General features: G+C 39.3%; 1 protein-coding gene across 1 annotated transcript in view; it reads right to left on the bottom strand.

The window, feature by feature from the left end:
* SYT1 (synaptotagmin 1) overlaps positions 1–22,609 on the bottom strand; it is a 229,175-nt gene extending 206,566 nt beyond the window's left edge. The window contains exon 1 of the mRNA XM_052640353.1: positions 22,444–22,609. Within this exon, the coding sequence (XP_052496313.1) occupies positions 22,444–22,609 (166 nt within the window). The remainder of the gene's footprint in view (positions 1–22,443) is intronic.
* Positions 22,610–23,086: the final 477 nt, after the last annotated feature.

Here is a 23,086-nt window from a genome sequence, read left to right as displayed (position 1 = left end):
CTATACTTGAGCAGTTTTTCAAATTCTATTTAACACACTTTAAAGAAAAAAAAAAAGTCATGAAAAATGAAGAAGTAGGAAAATGATTGTCTTCAAATTTGGGGGACAAGTTAAGGGGGAAAGTGGCAAATAGCCTGTATTAGTCCATTCAGGTTGCTATAACAAAACTATCGTAGACTAGGTCACTTATAAACCAGAGAAATTTGTCACAGTTCTGGAAGCAAGATCAGGGGACCAGCAGATTCTGTGTGTGGTTAGAGCCCAATTCCTGGCTTACAAACAGCTGTCTTCTCATTGTATTCTCACATGGCAGAAAGAACAAGGGAGATCTCCGGGATCTCTCTTATAAGGGCACTAAGGCTCAGTCAGTAGACTCTGCCTGCAATGTGGGAGACCTGGGTTTGATTCCTGGGTTGGGAAGATCTCCTGGAGGAGGGCATGGCACCCTACTCTAGTTTTCTTGCCTGGAGAATCTCCATGGACAGAGGAGCCTGGCGGGCTGCAGTCCATGGGGTCTCAAAGGGTCGGACATGACTGAGCAACTAAGCACAGCACAATCTCATTCATGAAAGCTCCACCTTCCTGACTGAATTTCCTCCTAAAGGCCCACCTCCCCATACTGTCACAATGGAATTAGATATTAGCACATGAATTTGAGGAGGAGGTATGTTGTTGTTGTTCAGTTGCCAGGTTGTGTCCAGCTCTTTGTGACTCCATGGACTGCAGCTCGCCAGGCCTCCTTGTCCCTCACCATCTGTCAGGCTCTGCCCAAGTTCATGTCCATTGAATGGGTGATGCCATCCAACTATCCTGTCCTCTGTTGCCTTCTTCTCCTTCTGCTCTCAATCGTTCCCAGCATCAGGGTCTTTTCCAATAAGTTGGCTCTTCCCATCAAGTAGCTGAAGTATTGGAGTTTCAGCTTCAGCATCAGTCCTTCCAATGAATATTCAGGGTTGATTTTCTTTAGGATTGACTGGTTTGTTCTCCTTGCTGTCCACGGGATTCTCAGAAGCCTTTTCCAGCAACACAGTTTGAAAGCATCAATTCTTCAGCGCTCAGCTTTCTTCACAGTCCTACTCTCACATCCATACACGACTACTGGAAAGACCATAGCCTTGACTATATGTACCTTTGTTGGCAAAGTGATATCTCTGCTTTTTAGTAAACTGTCTAGGTTTGTTATAGCTCTTCTTCCAAGAAGCAAGCATCTTTTAATTTTGTGGCTGTAGGTGATTTTGGAGCCCAGGAAAATAAAACCTCTCACTGTTTCTACTTTTCCCCTTCTACTTGCCATGAAGTGATGGGACCAGATGCTATGATCTTCACTTTTTGAATGTGGAGTTTTAAGTCAGCTCTTTCACCCTCACAAGAGGTTTCTTAGTTCCTGTTTACTTTCTGCCATTAGAGTGGTATCATCTGCATATCTGAGGTTGTTGATATTTCTCCCAGCAATCTTAGTTCCAGTTTGTAACTCATACAGCCTGGCATTTCACATGTTATGCTCGCGTATAAGTTAAATAAACAGGGTGACAATATACAGCCTTGTTGTATTCCTTTTTCAATTTTAAACCAGTCAGTTGTTCCACATAAGGTTCTAACTTTTGCATCTTGATCCACATACAGGTTTCTCAGGAGACAGGTAAGATGGTCTGGTATTCCCATTTCTTTAAGAGTTTTCCACGGTTTGTTATGATTCACACAGTTGAAGCCTTAAGCATAGTCAATGAAACAGAATTAGGTATTTTTCTGGAATTCCTTTGCTCTATGATCCAGCGAATGTTAGCAATTTGATCTCTGGTTCCTCTGCCCTTTCTAAACCCAGCCTTTACACCTGGAAGTTCTTGACTCAAGTACTGCTGAAGCCTAGATTGAAGGATTTTAAGCATAACCTTACTAGCATGGGAAGTGAGTGTGATTGTCTGGTAGTTTGAATGTTCTTTAGTACTCCCTTCTTGGGAAGTGGGATGAAGATTGACTTTTTCTAGTCCTGTGGCCACTGCTGGGTTTTCCAAATTTGCTGACATATTGAGTGCATCACTTTAATAGCTACACTAGGATGATGCAATAAGAGGATGTATATGATAGGAGGATGTACATGAGCACCCTTATTTACAAGCTACTTATTACATACACCATAAGGTCTTACTCTGTATAGTATGTTTTGGGAGGCAAGAGCACCTTGCAAGAGTTAAGAACCTAGATGGATTTGGATTTGGTTCAAGTAAAACACCAGGATTAGTTTTGCATCCTGAGTGGCTCCTTGGTAGGTGAATGACCTTGATTGCTAAATCTCCCTACGCTTCATCTCATAGACATTATGGAAGCGGTTGATATGAATTCATTATCATTGCCAAAAGATAACCTTTGAAAAATTTGCTAGACTGAGAGTTCTGAAGGGCAAAAACTGCTTCAGCTTTCTCACTCTCTTTAACGTTTCTCAGACACCAAACTGTGTGCACTGAAACATCTCGAAACTTCAGCTCTGCTGCTGCTAATCCTGTGAAAGCACACTATGTCAGTGGCGATATTGGAATGTTCCCCACTGCCGCCCCCCCCGGCCAAAAAAGAAATGAACAAGATGAGAATGAATGATGCTTTCCAGTTCAAATCATCTTAATGTTATAAAAAAATGTACACAGTAGGAATAGATACTGGAGAAAAGGAAATCCCTATTGTTTTTTAATTGAGGAAAACTATTTTACTCTCTCTCACATGCTCTCGTTCCCTTTCCATATCTGTGTGGCAGAATTCTGCTTCCAAGACATCCCCTACCACTCTTAATACCTCGCATGCACACATCCTACAGAATACCTTCTTAATTGTGAGCAAGACTGTGATGTGATAGGTTACTTTATATGCAAGGGTGAAGGGACTTTGCCAATGCAATGGATGTCCCAAGTTAGCTGGTTTTGAATTAATCAAAAGGGGGACATTATCCTGGGTGTGCTTGACTTCATCAGTTGAAAGTCCTTTAAGAGAGACTTCACCCTTCCTGATATGAGAGAGAGATTCTTCTGCTCGCCTCAAAGACGCAGACAGTTTGTGAAAGTGGTGCCTCTAGGAACTGAGTCTTGGTCCTACCACTGGCAAGGAACTGAATTCCTGCCAAAGATCTGAAGGAGCTCAGAAGAGGGGCCTGAGTCCCTCTTCCAGAATTCAGGGGACACATAGATTGCAATTTGGTGAGACCCTGAGTGGAGGACTCAGTTAAAGTGTGCCTGGATTGTTGACCCACATAATCTGTGGGATAATAAATGTGTGTTGTTTTAAGCTACTAAGTTTGTTATAAGCTTTCATGCAGCAGTAGGAAACGAATCTCTCTCTGCAAACCATTTTTTTCCATATATTTATAACAGTGAAACAGACTACAAAACTAATTCAGTAAGTAATTATTTAGTATCTACTTTATAGGAGTAATGGTCTTCCCTGATTGATCAGATGGGAAAAAATCTGCCAGCAATGCAGGAAACTCAAGTTCAATTTCTGGGTCAGGAAGACCCCTGGAGAAGGGAATGGCTACCCCCTCCAGTATTCTTGCCTGGAGAATTCCATGGATAGAGGAACTTGGCACCTTATAGTCCATGCAGTTGCAAAGAGTTGGACATGACTGAGTTGGACTCACACTTTCACTTTTTCACTATAGGAGCAATACATATAAGAATGTCCATCTCCACCTCTCCTCTAAAATTTTTTAGACAAACATGGAAGCATAAGAGAAACAGCTCTAACATAAGGAAAAAACTGGCAAGTGCCAGCGCGTGAGGCCTATGAAAAGAACAGGGAAAGGGAGACTCTGATCAAGGAAGTAGGAAAATTAGTGCAGACATGGTGGTATGTGGTCTCAGCAACACTTTACAGTCAAAGCAAATCAGTCATGTGAATGCATCAGAAAGAGGTTCTAAGCTTTCTAATGTTGAAGCTCTCAGTGGACAGGACCAGGTTCACAAGTTACTGCCGTTGCCCTCCACCCCCACCCACACAAAACAGGGATTTTTGAGAATACCAGGGGCATGGGTATGTGATGGTATTCAGAATGAGCCGTGAAAGAGCTCACCTTGCCTGTGGTATTGACAGTCTATGTACTTTCGTCTCATTCTGCTCTACACCTTAGCATTTACCCGATTCCACTTCATCCTGTTAAGTGTGTGAGCTATCATTCTGTTTGGCTTGTCGTGGGAGAGGACAGTTCATACTGCTTTCACTTTGTCACTCTACTTTCTCACTTCTTAACTCCTCACGTCACACCCTGCAAGCTGCTGTCCAATGCCAGCTCTCTAATGAAATGAGGCTTTCCAAGGTCAACAAAGAGCTCTAAATCCACAGGCCTTTTCTCAGCATAGACTTCTATGTTTCTTTATTTCTTCTGATGGTCATGAAAGAAAAAAGAGTTTTAGTTGGACCCATAGTCTGTTCTTTATAATGACCTAAAGGCTTAGGGTTGGCAGAGTAAAGTAAGACCTGCTTAGCCAAGCATTAAATATTCTCCAAAATGAAGTCATATGATTTCATCAACATGATTTCAATAGGTCCTGCGACTCAATCACACTAAACTGTTAACCATAAGCTCTCTGTTGGCACATAGAACTCATGTTGTTCAATATGGAATGGCTTTCCGATCATTTGTTTGGTTATGCAAATCCTTCTATCTCTCAAGGCATAATTCCAAAGGCACCCCTTGCTTAACTAACTCCGTCAGTTACTCCCATACTATTTCTCCTTCCTTTGTGCTTCGCTTACTTGTACCATTCTTTAATACTTACTTCATTATGCCCTGTACCAGAATGTGTTTTGCTTAATATATTTGAGATTCTTTACCCCTTTATAAGATTAAAATCATAAATACAACAAATTGTTATGAGGAATAATTGGTCAAATAATAATAAATAGGTGAGGTCCTGTACTAATCTCTCAAAAATATTGGTACTAATGATGACGATGGTATTTGCTCCCCTCCCCAACTATATTGAAAACATGGTAACGGTAGATCACATGCTTTCATCATTTTTATTTCTCCAAACTTCAATCAGTACACTCAGTACATTTCTTCTGAATCAAACTGGTTACTGTTTATCGGAAGCTTTTTACTTAGCTTCTGTGACACTCTGCACTTCTGCCTTACCCGCTGCTCTCTGACAGCTCATTTATCCCTTCATCAATTTCACTGCTCATCCAAGACTTCTACATTTTAAGAATTTATCATTGACTTCCCCATGCTCTGATCCCACACATTCTTACTTAGGACAATTATCTGCTTTCACAACCTAAATTTATATGTGGTCAACTCCACAGGCCTCAATTTCCAATGCTGAGCTTTCCCTTACATTCCCTGTTCCCTACAGAGCATCACCATGAATCGATCACCCAGGTCTTCTGGAATTAATGTTCATTTTTCCCCCTACACAACCTCAGATCCAGTTGCTGTACCTGTCAAGTGCATGTTCATGAATCTATCACACCTGTCTCTTTTGTTCCACGTCAGTGTATGTGCTCATCATCTTTACTGCTCTTCCCCTTGCCTCCTTCCTGCCTGCTCCCTCTCTCCAGGCTCTCCCCTTGTATTCCCTCCTACCTACACATGACTGCCAGATTAATGTTCCTAAAACAAAACTATAATTATGCTACTTCCATGTTTAAATATCTTGAATGGTTCCTGGCTCCTCTTTAACAATTTAATAAAGTCTAAGCTCTTTAGCCTGATATTGATGGCCCTGTCTAACCTAATTCCAAATTACAATTCCAGGCTCATCTTCGATGATTCTTCTGCTCATCTCTACTGCCTTACATTGCTACTGTCTCTATGCATACCTTGTCTCTCCTACTAGATTATAAGCATGACTACTACTCTATTTGGTATTCTACCACCAAGCAATTCATCCATGCCATACATATTTATCTACTGCCCATCCTTCGTGAGGCACATAGTATGTAGTCTAGAGTAAGAAAAAATGGATCAACTCTGAGGTTATTTTCTGAGAACTTAAAATCTAGTAAGGAAGATATGTGCATAATACCACATAGTTGAAGGTATATGGTTAAAAGAATAATATGGTTATTCAGCAGGAGCTTTACTAGCATTTGAATTGAGCCTTAGTCTTTTAGAATATAGAAGCTCGGATATGCAGAGATGAGGGTAATGACATTTCAGATGTAGGATCCCCATGGACTGAGGTACAAAGGCAGGAAATGGAGGCACATCTCTGGGGAACAGTGGACAGTGCAGTTCAAAGAAGATGAATTGAAGCTGGAAAAGCAGGTTGGGGCTAGACTACAGAGGGTCTTGGATCACAAATAACAGAGTTCAAAAACCAGGGGGAAAGTATTAAAGGTTTCTGAGCAAGCGATTGGTGTGTTCAGAGCTGTGCTCTAGGAGGAATCATCTGTAAGATTTATGTACTACAGATTGGCCAGTGGGTAAAGATGATTATGGGAGCCTTTAAGGGGCTCTAGTAATTCTAATACAGATGGAGGACCCAAATAGAGCATAGTGGTAAGAATGGAGAGGAGAGAAGACAGCATTGGACTTGTTAATTACCTAGATGATGGAGACAAAAAATGGGGAGACTCAAAGACAAGGTTAAGGTTTTTAGCTTCTGGGTAGTGCTGTGTGTGTGTTTTGTTGGAGTGGGGGAAAGGCGAGTTTAGTTTGGGATATACTGTCAATAGCAAATGTCATATTTAGATAAATAGATCTTAAAAAGAGCTTTTAAAAAATGGAATTCATTGTAGTTTTGATTTGCATTTTCCAAATAGCTAAAAATGTTGAATGTCAATGATCACTTAATTAATCCTGATATGAGATTATTGGTCATGTGTATCTTCTTTCAGTAAGTACCTGTTCAAATCTCTTGCTCATTTTTGTACTGGTTTGTAAAAAATTTTTAAATATATTCCACAAACAACATCTTTGTCAAATATATATACTGCAGATACTCATTCAGTCTGTGACTTGCTTTTTTATTTTCTTAATGGTGCCTTTCAAAAGCAGACATATTTGCTTTGAAAGAGGTTTAATTTATCAACTTTAATAGTTGAGCTTTTGGTGTCTTTTAAAGCCTGCCATTGCTGGGTAGGGTAAACGGAGAGTTAATGACCAAAGGGTACAAACTTCCAGTTAAATTAATTCTGAGGATTGAACCTACAACCTGGTGATTATGGTTAAAATATCGTATTTTATACTTGAAATTTGCTAAGAGTAGATCTTGAATGTTCTCAGCTCAAATAAGAAATGGTGATTACATGATGGGATTAGTATTAGCTAATGCTAAGTTGGTAATGATTTTGTATCAAATCAACATGCTGTATAGTTTCAGTCAGTCAGTCAGTTCATTCGTTCAGTCGTGTCTGACTCTTTGTGACCCCATGGACCGCAGCACACCAGGCCTCCCTGTTGATCACCAACTCCCGGAATCTACCCAAACCCATGTCCATTGAGTTGGTGATGCCATCCAACCATCTCATCCTCAGTCATCCCTTTCTCCCCAAACCTTCAATCTTTCCCAGCATCAAAGTCTTTTCCAGTGAGTCAGTTCTTCACATCAGGTGGCCAAACTATTGGAGTTTCAGCTTAAGCATCAGTCCTTCCAATGAATATCCATGACTGATTTCCTTTAAGATGGACTGGTTGGATCTCCTTGAAGTCCAAGAGACTCTCAAGAGTCTTCTCCAACATGACAGTTCAAAAGCATCAATTCTTTGGTGCTCAGCTTTCTTTATAGTCCAACTCTCACATCCATACATGACCACTGAAAAAACCATAACCTTGACTAGACGGAACTTTGTTGGCAAACTAATGTCTCTGCTTTTTAAAATGCTGTCTTCGTTGGTCATAACTTTTCTTCCAAGGAGTAAGTGTCTTGTAATTTCATGGCTGCAATCACCATCTGCAGTGATTTTGGAGATCCCCCAAAATAAAGTCTGCCACTGTTTCCCTATCCTGTCTGTTTGCCATGAAGTGATGGGACCAGATGCCATGATCTTAGTTTTATGAATGTTGAGCTTTAAGCCAACTTTTTCACTCTCCTCTTTCACTTTCATCAACAGGTTCTTTAGTTCTTCTTCACTTTCTGCCATAGGGGTTTGTCATCTGGGTATCTGAGGTTATTGATATTTCTCCTGGCAATCTTGATTCCAGCTTGTGCTTCTTCCAGCCCAGCGTTTCTTATGATGTACTCTGCATTTAAGTTAAATAAGCATGGTAACAGTATACAGCCTTGACGTACTTCTTTTCCTATTTGGAACCAGTCTGTTGTTCCATGTCCAGTTCTAATTGTTGCTTCCTGATCTGCAAACAGGTTTCTCAAGAGGCAGGTCAGGTGGTCTGGTATTCCCATCTCTTCCAGTTTGTTGTGATTCACACAGTCAAAGGCTTTGGCATAGTCAATAAACAGAAATAGATGTTTTTCTGGAACTCTCTTGCCTTTCTGATGATCCAACAGATGTTGGCAATTTAATCTCTGATTCCTCTGCCTTTTCTAAAACCAGCTTGAACATCAGGAAGTTCACGGTTCACGTATTGCTGGAGCCTGGCTTGGAGAATTTTAAGCACTACTTTGCTAGCGTGTGAGATGAGTGCAATTGTGCGGTAGTTTGAGCATTCTTTGGCATTGCCTTTCTTTGAGATTGGAATGAAAACTGACCTTTTCCAGTCCTGTGGCCACTGCTGAGTTTTCCAAATTTGCTGGCATATTGAGTGCAGCGCTTTCACAGCATCATCTTTTAGGATTTGAAGTAGTTCAACTGGAATTCCATCACCTTCACTAGCTTTGTTCATAATGATGCTTCCTAAGGCCCGCTTGACTTCACATTCCAGGATGTCTGGCTCTAGGTGAGTGATCATATCATTATGATTACCTGGGTCATGAAGATCTTTTTTGTATAGTTCTTCTGTGTATTCTTGCCACCTCTTCTTAATATCTTCTACTTCTGTTAGGTCCATATCATTTCTGTCCTTTATGGTGCCCATCTTTGCATGAAATGTTTGCTTGGTATCTCTAATTTTCTTGAAGAGATCTCTAGTCTTTCCCATTCTGTTGTTTTTTTTTTTCTATTTCTTTGCATTGATCACTGAGGAAGACTTTCTTATCTTTCCTTGCTATTCTTTTGAACTTTGCATTCAAATGGGTATATTTTTCTTTTTCTCCTTTGTTTTTTGCTTTTCTTCATTTCACAGCTGTTTGTAAGCCCTCCCCAGATAGCCATTTTGCTTTTTTGCATTTCTTTTTCTTGGGGATGGTCTTGATCCCTGTCTCCTGTATAGTTTAATCTTATACAATGTTATGTTATCAATTATATTTCAATAAAGCTGGGAAAAATCAAGATCACTGAATTACGCACTATGTTTTCTTCTAGAATTTTTTAAAATTTTTTGTTTAGATCTACAATCTGTTTTGAGTTACCATGGAAATGCACATTACAATTACAATGATATACACAATACCTGTACTACAAATGGCTAGAAAGCCCAACAGTTCCAAGTGTTAGCAAGGGCACAGAGCAACCAGAATTTTTATGCATCACTGGTAGGATAGAAATACCACAGTCATTTTTAGGAAAAGTTTGACAATCTTTTTTATACAAAGAAAAACAAATATTACATTACTACTCAGCAGTTCCTCACGTAGGTACTCCCCAGGAGGAAATATAGTGAAAGTAAAAAGTAAAAGTGTTAGTTGCTCAGTCATATCCAACTTTTTTGAGACCCCATGGGTGCTCCTCTTTCCATGGAATTCTCCAAGGAAGAATAGTAGATTGGGTAACCCTTCCCTTCTCCAGGGGGTTTTCCCAACCCAAGGATCAAATCCGGGTCTCCTGTAAAGAGGCAGATTCTTTACCGTCTGAGCTACCACCGAGAGAAAACATAAACATAACAAACATATATCAACCTAAGGACTTACACAAGAATATTTTCAGCAGCTTTATTCTTAAGAGTTCCAAACTGAAAACAACCTGTGTTTTCATTAATTGACAATAGACTGTCGACTATAGAATGGAATGCTGAGCAATAAAAAGGAATGATTACTGACATATAAAAGAACCCCAAAACATTGATTTGGTTTGATATGGTTGAATCCCAAAAACATTGGATTAAGTGAAAGAAGCCAGATGCAAGAGACTACATAGTGAATTGTTCCATTTTTATGGAATTCTTGAATAGTCAAAATGAATTTATAGTGACAGAAAGCAGATCAATTATCACCTAGAACCAGGGCAGGAATTGCTAGAAAGGGACTTGGAGGCATTGTTTGGAAGGGTGATTACATTTCGTATACTTGTCAAAATGTACATTTGCAATGGGTGCACCTTATTGTAAATAAACCATTTCTTAGTAAAGTGAATTTAGCAAAATGCAGAAGCTCAGTAAAGACATTAAGACTTGGGATTGAGTTTAAAGTGTGATTTACATAAAGAATATTGGAAGTCCTAAATTTATGAAGAAATCATAGAGGTAGATGAATGCCAAAGGCAGATCATTGGAAAGTACCTATCTGTTAGTGACTGAAGAAGGCCGAGAGAATAAGAACTCTCAGAAAGATGATTAAAGTCTCAGGAACCAAGAGAGAAGAGTAAGGGGAAGGTACATGGCGCTGGGTGCCTGTACGAAAGGTCCACTGTCGCTGGCTGAATGAACGGCCAAGTCAGGAAGTCCAGAGATGCAAAGCAGCATCGAGCTCCAGTGGAGGATAAAAACAGTAGAGCTGACTTTGGGAAACTGTGTTCGAGTAATTGAAACACTAGTGAATCACTTGGTGCTCAGGTTTTAGACAGATCATTAAACTGGAACTCTTATGGAAGTACCTGAGCTTTCATATCAGTAGCAGCGGTGCTAGAGTTGAAGGCTACAGAATGCAAAATAGCAAACAGACTCTCTCCTGATGAGGACCTGGAAGACAGCCAGGTAAATCACATCACTAGAGCCACATTAGCAGATCTGGAAAAGAAAGGTGGATGGATGTCAGCAGCGATGGAAAGCTGAGCTGACATGGAACAGTTCCAGTCAGTGTGGGCAAAAGAAGGCTGGCTTGGCCATTCTGAAGCACCACTTCAAATGGTATCCACAGCGTGGCGCCATCGACAACTATAGCCCCTGCAAGACCAGAAGGCTGTGCTCTGTGTGGCTGATAAGTGAAATAGGGAGACTCATAGAGTGTCCTGTAAACAGCTACTCCCCAGTGAGAACCTCACAGAAGTACCCACTGCAGGAAAAGCTGCTGTAACACATCTGCCGGCATCTTTGGGCTCTCAGTGGATGCTCCGGAAACTGGGATGTGTAGTCTGGCAATTGTTAAAAGATGTGAGCTCATCTTGTTTCCTGACAATGCATTATTTTTAAAACCGAAAGATGAAACTAGTGTTAAATCCCAGGTCTCCACTTGAACAAAAATGTTTGTGGGGAGAACTGTGTACTCTGAGGACCAGTTGGGTGGCTATTTGTGTCTCAGAGCTGAATCAGACTGGCCAAAGAGAATTAATTAGTTCCTAACATTTTAATACAACACAGGCAAGGAAGAAAGAAAACAGATGAAAAAGGCTGAGTAAAGTAAAAGAGCTCTGGAGGGTTGGGGATCTTTAGTTCAATGTAACGTTGAATTTAACCTTGAATGTTATTATTGTTATTATGACACCTTTCTGTAATTACCCCTTTGGAAGTCCTTTTCTGTTTTTAATAGAGATATAGTTGGCATATGAGATTGTATTCGTTTCAGGTGTATAACATAATGATTTAGTACGTGTGTATGTTATGAAATGATCACCTCTAATAAATCTAATTAACATTCATCATATATGCAGTTACAATTTTTTTCTTGTGATGAGTACTTTTAATATCTAATCTCTTAGCAACTTTCAAATATGCAATACAGCATTATTAACTACAGTCACCATGCTGTGACTTACTTCCCCATTAGTCAGTCAGGGTTGACTGATCTCCTGCCTCTGGGCTCTGCCAGTCTGTCCTCTGTATCTGTGACTGGAAGGCCTTTTCTTGTTAATATAATTACCTAGGATCTTTTGAGCTAAAAGAGAAGAATAATTTTACCTACTATGAGCCAAGTTTTGCTGGGCTTGAGACAAAAAGATGAAAAGACAGTGTTTTGATCTCACGTAGATTGGTTGGTATTGAGAGAGGCTGGTATTAGGAAAGAAAACAGATAAGCAAACAGCAAAAATTATAAACATATGTAAAGCACAGACCTATCCCAGGGGAGAATTGCTGATGGATAGTAGATCATGGGGTGGGGAGCCTGAGGACAGGGAGACCTTGAAAACAAATAGAGTTCTGAAGCGTAACTAGAAGTAGTCCAGCTAGAAGAGCAGGGGCCACCAAGCCATTTCCGGTAGAGGAGTGAGTTTGGGCAAAGTTCTAGAAGCATGGGACGATGTGGATAATAAATTCTGTAACTCCAAGGGTCTCTGTATTGCCAAAACAAACTGTGTGAGAGTGAATAAGTGGAGATGAGGCGGGAATGATGAGGCAAAAACAATATCATAGCTTACAGTGCTGTCCATGTCTTGCTAAGACACTTTAATTTAGACGTCCTTCTGGTAGAAAAGGAGATAAAAATCAGTCAGTCTCAAGAGAAAGCAACCCTGAATAGTCCCTGGAAGACTTATGCTGAAGCTGAAGCTCCAGCATTTTGGTCATCTGACTCATTGGAAAAGTCCCTGATGCAGGGAAAGATTGAGGGCAGAAGGGGAAGAGAGTGTCAGAGGATGAGATGGCTGGATGGTATCACCGAGGCAATGGACATGAACTTGGGCAAATTTCAGGATATGGTGGAGGGCAGGGAAGCCTGGCCTGCTGCAGTCCATGGGGTCTCAAAGAGTCAAACATGACTGGGTGACTGAACAATAACAACTGGTAGGAAAATTCTGAGTCTGTAATGCTATTGAGGCCCCAAACAAGTTAAAATGATGTGCTTTAGTTTAGTTCCTAAGCATGGAATACCAGCCTAGAACATAGTGGGAGTTATATAAAATAAACAGTAGAAGTTTTTGAATTTTGAATATGTCCCATATTATATTCCAGACAACTTCCCAGAGGTAAGTACTATGATTATCCTCATTTTACAGAGAGATTAAATGATTTGCTCAAGGTTACATAGTAGAAACAGCAGAACTGGGACTTTGACCCCAGGCAGATCAACTCCAGAGCTCACACTCTGGCCTTTTATTAAAGCAGGTTAAGTTCCAATACTTTGGCCACCTGATAAGAACTGACTCATTGGAAAAGACCCTGATGCTGGGAAAATTGAGGGCAGGAGGAGAAAGGGATGACAGAAGATGAGATGGTTGCATGGCATTACTGACTCAATGGACATGGGTTTGAGCAAACTCTGGAAGATAGTGAAGGACAGGGAGGCCTGGCATGCTGTAGTCTATGGGGGTCACAAAGAGTCAGATACAACTCAGTGACTGAACAACAACAACTAATATTGGGCCAGAGTCTCTGAGTGACTAACTCAGAATTATGGTCAAAGCCTTAAAACTTCAGGCTACTGAAGTGTACAGAAGTATTTAGGGGGTAATATTTGTTTAATAGCAGTGTTTTTAATCTATTGCAGTAGTTTTGTGATTTTAAAGAATCTGATACAAATCCTTATAAAAGAAAATTGTTGTCATAAAATTTTATTTTCAAGGCATCAAATCATATAACTCCATAAATTAAGGCTGATTACCCTGAGATCTTGGCTGTTTTCTGAGTTTCTTGGGACAGGTGCACACTCCTTTCCATAAATGGCATAATTATTAGCCAAGTATATTTCTATTATTTGTAGCTTGCTGTGGCTTAAAAACAAACAAACAAACTTGTTTGTATGTAAAAAGCTTGAAAAGGTGGAGGGTTGAAGTGATTTTGAGACTCCTCCGGGACAGTGGTTTCAGTGGAAGTGTTGCTCGGTGAGGAAATGTTTAAAAGGGCCACTGTGGTCTTCATCTTTATTTCTAAGTTAACTAAGTTCACTTAAAAGGCAGACTGGGGAGGCATGTGGACTCAGATGATAGCAAGTTCAGACCTTTTATGATAATTTTCTCAGGAATGAAAATCAAAATAAAGAAAAATAAAGCCGAGTGCTAAAAGATGATGGCACACCACGTAACTTCCCTCTGGTTTCTGCTTCTAAATTCTTTATCTAATTTAATGGAAACCAGCACAAACCTGACAGGTCAGCAGCGCGATTAAAGATCTACCTCGTCATTAGGGTGAGGAGAAAACAGCAGTCTCTCAGCTTCATTCGTTTTGCTGTTTCCTGTATAGATTTGCATTTGCAGTCAGACTTCCCTGCGTGAAAACAGCCTGTATTTTGACCTGCAACTGCCATGCGGTGAGAAATGTATTTAAAAATAATTGTAAACATTTATCTGTCTATTTGTACAGTATTTCGGCAAGGTGACTCCTGAGCTATTATTAATATATGTCCAAAGTATTGCTCACTCCCCTTATTTTTCGAGGGGTGTTTACTTAATATCTTTGAAATGCTAATGGAATGTAGCTAAATCAGGTCTAGAAACTTCACTGAGATCTTAATTCACTTGGTGGCTTAATGTGCTTAGTGTTACTCTGTATTACCTATACTTTGGAAGCTTATAAAATCTCACAGCACTAGTTCATTTTAAAGGCATGCATTTCCTGGGGGAATTTTCTGCATAATAGGCTTCCAAGAGGGAAACAAAATTCAAGGACACATTTAGACAACCTTCCTAAAATACAGCATCGGTAGCATATAATTTTGTTAGGTTTCTATATTGAATATAGGATGTTGGTAGTCAGATTATATACTTGCTCTTTAAAATCAGTATTAAAGCAATTATTTTATAATAATCCTTTTACTCAAAGTATAAATAATAGATGATACAACATACCTACATAAACTTTACAAATCAATACAACGTGCTAACTATAACACAGGAGAAATAATAATTTGTATAATTCACATTTCACTGCAAAAATCTTCAGAACTTCAAAACTTTACATGTGTCCCAATGAAGTGATCAAATGTTTACAGTTGCTAAAAGGGATATTTGTATTTGGAGAAATAAGATGGAAATTTCGCAAAAAGTCAGGAGCAAAAGAAAGTTCAGAGGCAAACATCAGAATAAGAGCTAGAATAGTCAGCTTATATCAGAGCCTTGCAAACACACTTTCACGTTGTATGTCAGGTTGTTCCAGGTTCAAATCATTATAAACAGGGGTTCCTTTCTTATGCATATCCCAGGGAGACTGTCTCATATGTTGGAAGATGTTTATGTTCTTGGCCCAGGGCCTGTAAATGCAAGCAGTTGCCCCTCGTGCCCATTTTTCAACACGCTAAAAACGACCCAACAAATATTCACAACAGCCTGTAGGGGGCAGTGTCAACTCTATTAAGAACCAAACTGACTAGAACTGTTTTTCCACGGTAACCATTAACACACACACACACACTCTATTCAGACTATATATGTATATATACACACACATATTCACTTCATGTATTTTGAATCAGAATTAAATTTGAAAAATAACTAAATCAAAATGTTTATTGTGCATCAGCATGAAAGCATGAATCACTGCACTGTGCTGTGATGAAATACCACCCTTACCTCTAAGACTCCTTGTCCCACATAGATCCCTTCAGCATGCACTGATGGAGTCACTCAATATTGCAAAGCACAGAAAATAACCCTCATCTGCACTGTAACTTTTTTCTCATAGATATTTCAGTTCAATAGAGGCTAACAATGAATCATTTCATTTAACATCTTAGCCAGTACTTTTCTCAAGTGTGAGAAGAACTGAGTCAACAGATGAGAGCTGAAGTTGGATCAGTGGATGATAGCTGATAAATTAATTTCTACAGTGCAGCAGACTCTAACTCTTAGTACTTTGATAGATTGTCATGTGAATAATCTATTACTATCTGAGTGAGTCCAATAAAAGAAATGCAGAAATATAAAGTGAATAAACACTTGTCTTTAAAGCCAAGTGTTAGTCACTCAGTCGTGTCCAACTCTTTGTGACCCCATGAACTGTAGCCCGCCAGGCTCCTCTGTCTATGGGATTCTCCAGGTGAGCATAGTGGAGTGGGTCGCCATTTCTTTCTCCAAGGGGAAACTCAGTATTAAACTTGTTTTCCAATTATTTAGTCATTAAGATGAATAACAAAGACGAACATCAGATATCAACCAGTGTCTCTGAATAGGCACATAGAGTCCTAAGAGTTTCTAGTCAGTTGAGATAAATAATAGTGGAGATGATTACAGTCTTTGTGATATTCTGTGGAGGCATAATCACAAACGTGCAGAGCTTTTTCCTGACACAGCCTGCTCTACAGCCTCTGCCATGTGTGCCTTACTAGGCTTCAGATTTCTTATCCATAAAAGAGGGATAGTAATTATTCTCTCCTAGTAGAGATTTTAGAGGGCAGAATGGAGGTCGATTTCACAAAATGCACAGCCCACGCTTCCCCGCAAAGTTCTCAGTGAACACTGGCAATTTTATAGTAATTATTGTTCTTTCCATGCTACTAAGGGTTCTCCTCGTATGTTTCTTGAACATATCTTCTTGAATTAACACTGTATTCTTGACACTAATAGATGGCAATATCATGATGTTCATTCTGCAGCCCCATGAGGGAAAAAAGTACTGGACTGCATTGTTTCCTCAGCTTGTGACATATTTAACCAGTTATACCACTACTGGTTGTTGAGTTTCACTGGTTATTGCTGTGAGGGATGCCATTGATATACTCACTATTTGTTCAGGCCACCGTCTTCAAATTGTGTTCCATACAGTCAGGTGTCTTTGTAGTTGGCTGGTATATCTTGGGAGGGTGAGTGAGGAAGAGATCTTTAACTCACCAAGGCAGCTCTGCCTCACTGTCCATAGGTTTCTGTACAATATTTTATTTGAACAGAAGGATCCTTGGCTAAAAGGTTTGAAAACGATTGCTTTCTAGATCATAGTTTCTCCAAGCATGGCATGAGAATCACAGTATTTGGTGTGATGTTAATATCTATAATATTGTTATACCCATACTGTTGTTTCTTGCATGGTGGCAGATGCTTTCAGAGGATGCGGGATATGAATGTGTGTCAGAAATTGTACCTGCCCCTGAGCAGTTTGGATGAAGAGCTTTGAAAGCTTGCAGGATGAACTTCTTGTCCAAATGGTAACATTTAAACAGGTTTTTGAGTAATTAAAAAAAATGTGTCAGGGTTAATGGGGAAAGGGAATACAGGAAGAGAGAAAAGCAAATTGCTGACTGATTTTAAGCAGTTTTTTTAAAGGAGATTTAACAGGACTTAAATGAACGCAGGTGTGGAACTGGAGTTGCAATAGATCAGGGAGAAAAGGATAATAGTGAGATTTCTTTCCTGAATAGCTAGGGAATGAGATGGCCCAGGGAGAGCATGTAGAATAAGACTGGAACAGGATGAAAAGTGGAAGCCTGTAAACTGTGACCTCTACCACTAAAGGGAAGGAAAGACAGTGAAAAGGGAGGACCAGTCAATGAAAGAGAATAAGGAGGGAAAGAAGGAAGATGAGGAAATGAGATTATACTCTTAGGAAATCAAGATTCTTCAGATCATGACTTCTGATCATAATAGTGATGCAGAAATATCTGACCAAATGAAGGTTGAAAGTCACCCTCATAACTGTGCAAAAAGAAGTACCTGGTGACCATTTTACCTGTACCTGATGGATGGAAATCAGAGTGGAAGGAGCTGAGTTGTTAGTGGGAGTTGAAGAAATAGATGTCAGGGTCAAGGCTGTGTTTTCCACTCAGTTTGATGTAGATATGAAGGAGGAAGTAAGAATGGTGGGTGACAGAGGAGGTAAAAAGAAGAAAACTTAGCATGTGTACAGAGAAAACTGACATTTCCAAAGCACATAAAATGCATAGAATTTCACTTGCAAATATGTGAACTCTGAGCACACCTAAAGGCTAAAAGGAACGAGGGAGTAAGAGAACGAAATGACAAAAGAAAAGAAAATTAGAGATGATGTAAAGAGGAAACACCAAGAGGGAATTTGTCTTTCCTGGAGCAGGCCTCCTTGGAATGGGTTTGAAGAATGTAATGCTTGAATATTTGGCTGCAGAGTTTCTGGAATTTTCTCAATTTGGGTGTCTGTCTAAACTTAATGGAGGGCTTTTCTAAAAGAGAAATAGACTCGTTAAAAACAAAAATTTGACTCTAATAATAGCTAACACTTATCGGATGCTCACTCTGTGCCCGACACTCTGCTAAGCACTGCATCTGCATCGAGGCTTCTATCCAACAACTCTATATGGAGATATTATTTTTAATCCCCATTTTATACTAGAAGAAACTGAAGCACAGAAAGTTGAAGTCACATTCTCCAGGTCACATAGAATATGGCAGAGCTAAGAGCTGAACCCATGGAATCTGTAACCAGAGCTTGTGTTTCTAAAGCCTGTGTTAAACTGTCCACCCAATAGTATTTCTACATGGATTACATAACTATTCTCAGCCCACTTGCTCTTATTCTAGACTCAGAATCAAGTTTCAGCTATTTGGTTTTCTGCTGTACTTCAGGAAAGGTGCACTTGACTTCAAGAAGCTCATGAATATCAAAACCTTAATCACAGCTATTTGGATGACATGAGTTCATGCTTTACAAACCAACCATGGCCCTAGTCATATTAAATCAAAGTTGCAAAATAAAGAAGCATTCTGCAAAACCTTGTCTGCTTCATTTACATAACACTATGCAGAATGAATGGAAAGATAAAAATACTCAGAATTTACCATTTCCTTTTCCTTTTTAAAATTTGAAACCCCTTGGTATTATGGATGATATGATCAAGCAGTTTGGTTTGAATATGCTCCGTGCTGGACTCTACAGATTACCCAACTAATGACACGCACACTCCTTGCCATTGTGACACCTCTCTTCTCTCAAGTGGGAATTTCAAGTGACAGACTAAAGCTGTTTGCTATCAATTTTGCAAAAAAACCCACATCTGCCAGATAGCCAAGATTTAGTTCAGAGACAGAAATCAATTAATATTCTAATTTGTTACCTGTCATTAGCATCACACCATATTATGCCAAGTCAAAAGAGATAACCTTTATGTAACATATGCTCCTAAAGGAATTTGATTTAGGGAATATGTTTTATTTCTGTGGAGTGTTGCTCCCTGTGTATAAATCCCATTAGAAATTTCAATTACACAGGCAGTAAAAATTGTGATGGATGAAAATAAAAGTGTAAAATACACAGTTGCACATTTATCATAAAGCTGTGTAGCTGTGTTTATGATTTAGTTTTTCTGGTTATTTGCCAAACCATTGAACATTTTAGGTATTTCAGTTGTTTTTTCCCCATTAAAAAAATCAAGGAGAGAGCTAGCAGCATCAGATTTCTAAGAGATGTTACCTAGATTCTCTGACCTTCTACTATTTTAGGTTGCTGGTCAAAAGTAAATCTCCACAGAGGAAGGCTGATGACCTGATCTGATTTCCAGTGCCCAAGAAAGAAATACAGGAATGCGATAGTGGCTTGGGAGGAAGGAATGAAATAAGATTAGCCAAGAGAAAGAAAAGGGGAGAGTTGCACAGATATTTTCCCCTGTTGATTCTTTTCCTGTTGATGAACAGGGAGGAAAATATAAAGTATAGATGGCGCTAAGTGGAAAAGGCTAAAAGATAAAGTTATCACTATAAATATGGAAAAAACTTGTTTTTTCAATGTGAATGACACAGTCAAGCATTGAAATGATGCTTTCTTTGGTGTTTGTTAGAAATCAAATTTTTAAAATTTATTATACTTGATTTATAATATTGTGTTTGTATCTACAGTATAGATAGCAAAGTGATTCAGTAAATACATATTTATACACTCTTTTTCATATTCCTTTCCATTATGGTTTATCACAGGGTATTGAATATAGTTCCCTGTGCCATACAGGAGGACCTTGTTTTTCACCTTAAAATTTTTTCAGATGCTTTAAAATTTTAGCCTTTTAAGGACTCAAAATCTAAGAGTGGAGGTTCAGCATGTAAGCCAAATCAACACTGATTCATTCATGTTCTTGACAAATAGAAGTTGGGTGCCCTATATGTATTAAGGATCACCAGGGTAAAACTATGCATAGAACAGACCCAGAATTTTCCCTTCATACAGGTTGCACAATTTTGAAGAGAGCCAGGACAATTTAAAAGCCAGTAATAAAATACACAGCATTTAGAATGGTGCTAAGTAATCCAGTGAGAAATAAAGCAAGGGGGAGAGGACAGGAAATGCTGATGAAGTTGGGATGGGGTGAATGGATTATAATTTTGAATAGCATGGTTGGGGAAGTCCTCATGAAGATGGCATTGGGTGAAAGCCTGAAGAAATTGAGAGAATGGGTATTTAATGGGGAACATGAAATCCCACTGTTGTGAACGCTGCCATTGCCTCTCATATTGTTTACCCCTCCAGAGAAGGAAATGATGCTGAAGACAAGGCAGAATATACATTTGATTTGGTGTTAGTCATTGCTTTCTCTGCTTCCCTGTAACACATTTCTTTTAAAGAAAGCATTTTGATACAATAGCCAAGTGAGAGTTTGCCCTCATGATAGATGCATTTAGTTTTTGCCCTGTAGTTGTGACTTCAAAGTCATATCAAAAGTTAGCTGAATCAATCCATTAGCTCAGCAGCAGAGACAGGAAGAGAACCCGAGAGAGCCTGTGTTTCCCCTTTAGGACTTGCTGTACGGGACCGTCTCTACCTTCCCTAGGTTATGAATCTTCATGCTGAGAATGGAAATTACTGACAGCTGTGCTAAGAGTATCTTTCAGATGTATTTGAATTCATTAAAAGTGGGCGAACAGATCAACAACTTGTTAGTTCCGGGGAGGATAAGATTCCTTGCAGTTTAATTCAGTGTCCTTATAGACTCTTTCTCTTATGAATTTTGTAAATCTCTCATCTAGATTATTGCAACAACCTGCTTTATTTTTTCTCCTTGTCCCCCTAAGCATATTTTAATACAATAGCAAGAGTGAATTTTAAACTTTTATTTTGAAGTTTTTTATTTTATATTGGAGTATAGGCGATTAGCAATTTTGTGATATTAATAGTTTCTGGTGGACAGCAAAGGGACTCAGATATTCATATACATGTATCCATTCTCTTTCAAACTCCCCTCCCATCCAGGCTGCCTGATTTTTAAGAAAAGCCTACATGAGATCATGGGATACCTGTGCTCAAAATGTTCCAAAGGCATTTTATTTCACTCAGTATAATCCAGTTTCCTTAGAACAATTCACAAGGCTCCATGTCTTGGAGTCTCAGGTTTGCCTCCTGCCATTGCTTTATTCCACCAAAGGCGCACTGAGTTCCTTGCTGTTCCAGGTGGATTCTTGCCTAAGGGGCCTTGTATTTCACAGGTTTTAGAACTTTCTCCTCCAGGTTTCCTTACAAAGGAAGTCAGCTCAGATCATCCAAGCAAATAATAACCTTCTACCCTCTACCCCTTTGCCTTTCTCACTTTACTCTCCTGTTTTCCATATATTATTTATTATTCCATGATGGACCATATACATTTGCCTCCTTATTGATTATTTCTTTTGTGAGGGCAAAAATCTGCTTTCCCATTAGACACTAGACAAGTATCTGTGCATTTAGCCACTCAGTCATGTCCAACTCTTTGCAACCCATGGACTGTAGCCCGCCAGGCTCCTCTGTCCATGGGATTTCCCAGGTGAGAATACTGGAATGGGTTGACATTCCCTTCTCCAGGGGTCTTCCTGACCCAGGGATCAGACCCAGGGATCAAACCCTGGTCTCCTGCATTGTAGGTGCAGTCTTTACTGTCTGGGCCACCAGGGAAGCCCAGATAAGTGTCTAGTGTCTAGTAAATGCTTACATATAAATAGAAAAGACCAACCTATAGTTTAAGATTTAAATTAAATGCCATTGATTGGACTCAGTGCTACACACACTCAAAGTTAGGTTCAGTTTATGGTTTCTTTCCAGATAAGCACAAAGAAAATATTAAAAATTGTGCAAACATTTTTGAAATATTAACATATGAGTGAACGAAAACTAAACTTCTAATAATGGGAATGTATGTTTTTGCTATTGTTTAGGAATAATCTTTACAATGGACTGATTTCATAAATAAAGATATAAAATACAGCACAACCCATAAACATTAATATTCTCAGGAGAGAGAGACAGACATTGAAGAAGATAAAAAGAACCCACCTACATTAAACACAAGATAGTTTTCTTTATAAGTTGGATTTTCATTTATTAAGTATATTTAAACACTTTAGAATACTCCATTTCCAAGAATATACCTTTTTATTTTTGAAATACTACCATTCTAACAATTAAAAAAAAAAATCAAAGGTATGCTTATGTTAAGAAGAATTCTGCTTTTCGCTTCTAATGGGTAAATTGATTCTCAACCATATATTTTTCCACGAGTAACAATATGTAATACTCACATGGAATTTTATGCAGCTCATTCATAAACTTCTCCTTCAGCTTGGAGAAGGCATCCTCCTTCCCTTCCCCGGGACTGGCTGGCTCTGTGGCGTTGTGTGGCAGGACCGTCGCCGCAGTGGTGACTGGTGGGGCTGCCAGCGCCTCGTGATGACTCTCGCTCACCATCGTAGGTTCAGCTGAGACTGTGAGGGGAGGGAAGCAAAAAGGCACAGTTCAGAATGGCTTGCCTGACCCGAGTGAGAGCTATTCCAGAGATGGAAGACAGGAGGGGGCACACCTGCTCACTGGGTAAATAGCATGGCATTAGCATATTACTTTATGTTGGCTCATGAAATATTTATGGAGCCACAGAGAAGGTTCTTCCCCAGAAGGGAAGGCCATACATAGTTATTGAAAGCATTCTCTCCTAACAATACAATGAAACTGTCAAATCTCTTAGTTACTTATGCAGGCAATTATTTGCTGTGTAGATTTAACTCTTTAACCCATGTCCTACTGAAATGCACATGAAACAATTATTGACAACATGCATACTCTGTACTCTAAACATTTTGTGTTTTTTACAAGGAAAGATGAGATGAAATATTTATATTAAAACTGCTGATAAATGATAGCAAACATTCAAAATGTTAGTCAATTTAA

Source organism: Budorcas taxicolor, chromosome 5 (assembly GCF_023091745.1).
Source record: "Budorcas taxicolor isolate Tak-1 chromosome 5, Takin1.1, whole genome shotgun sequence".
NCBI lineage: Eukaryota > Metazoa > Chordata > Mammalia > Artiodactyla > Bovidae > Budorcas > Budorcas taxicolor.
This window is presented reverse-complemented; position numbering and strand designations above follow the sequence as displayed.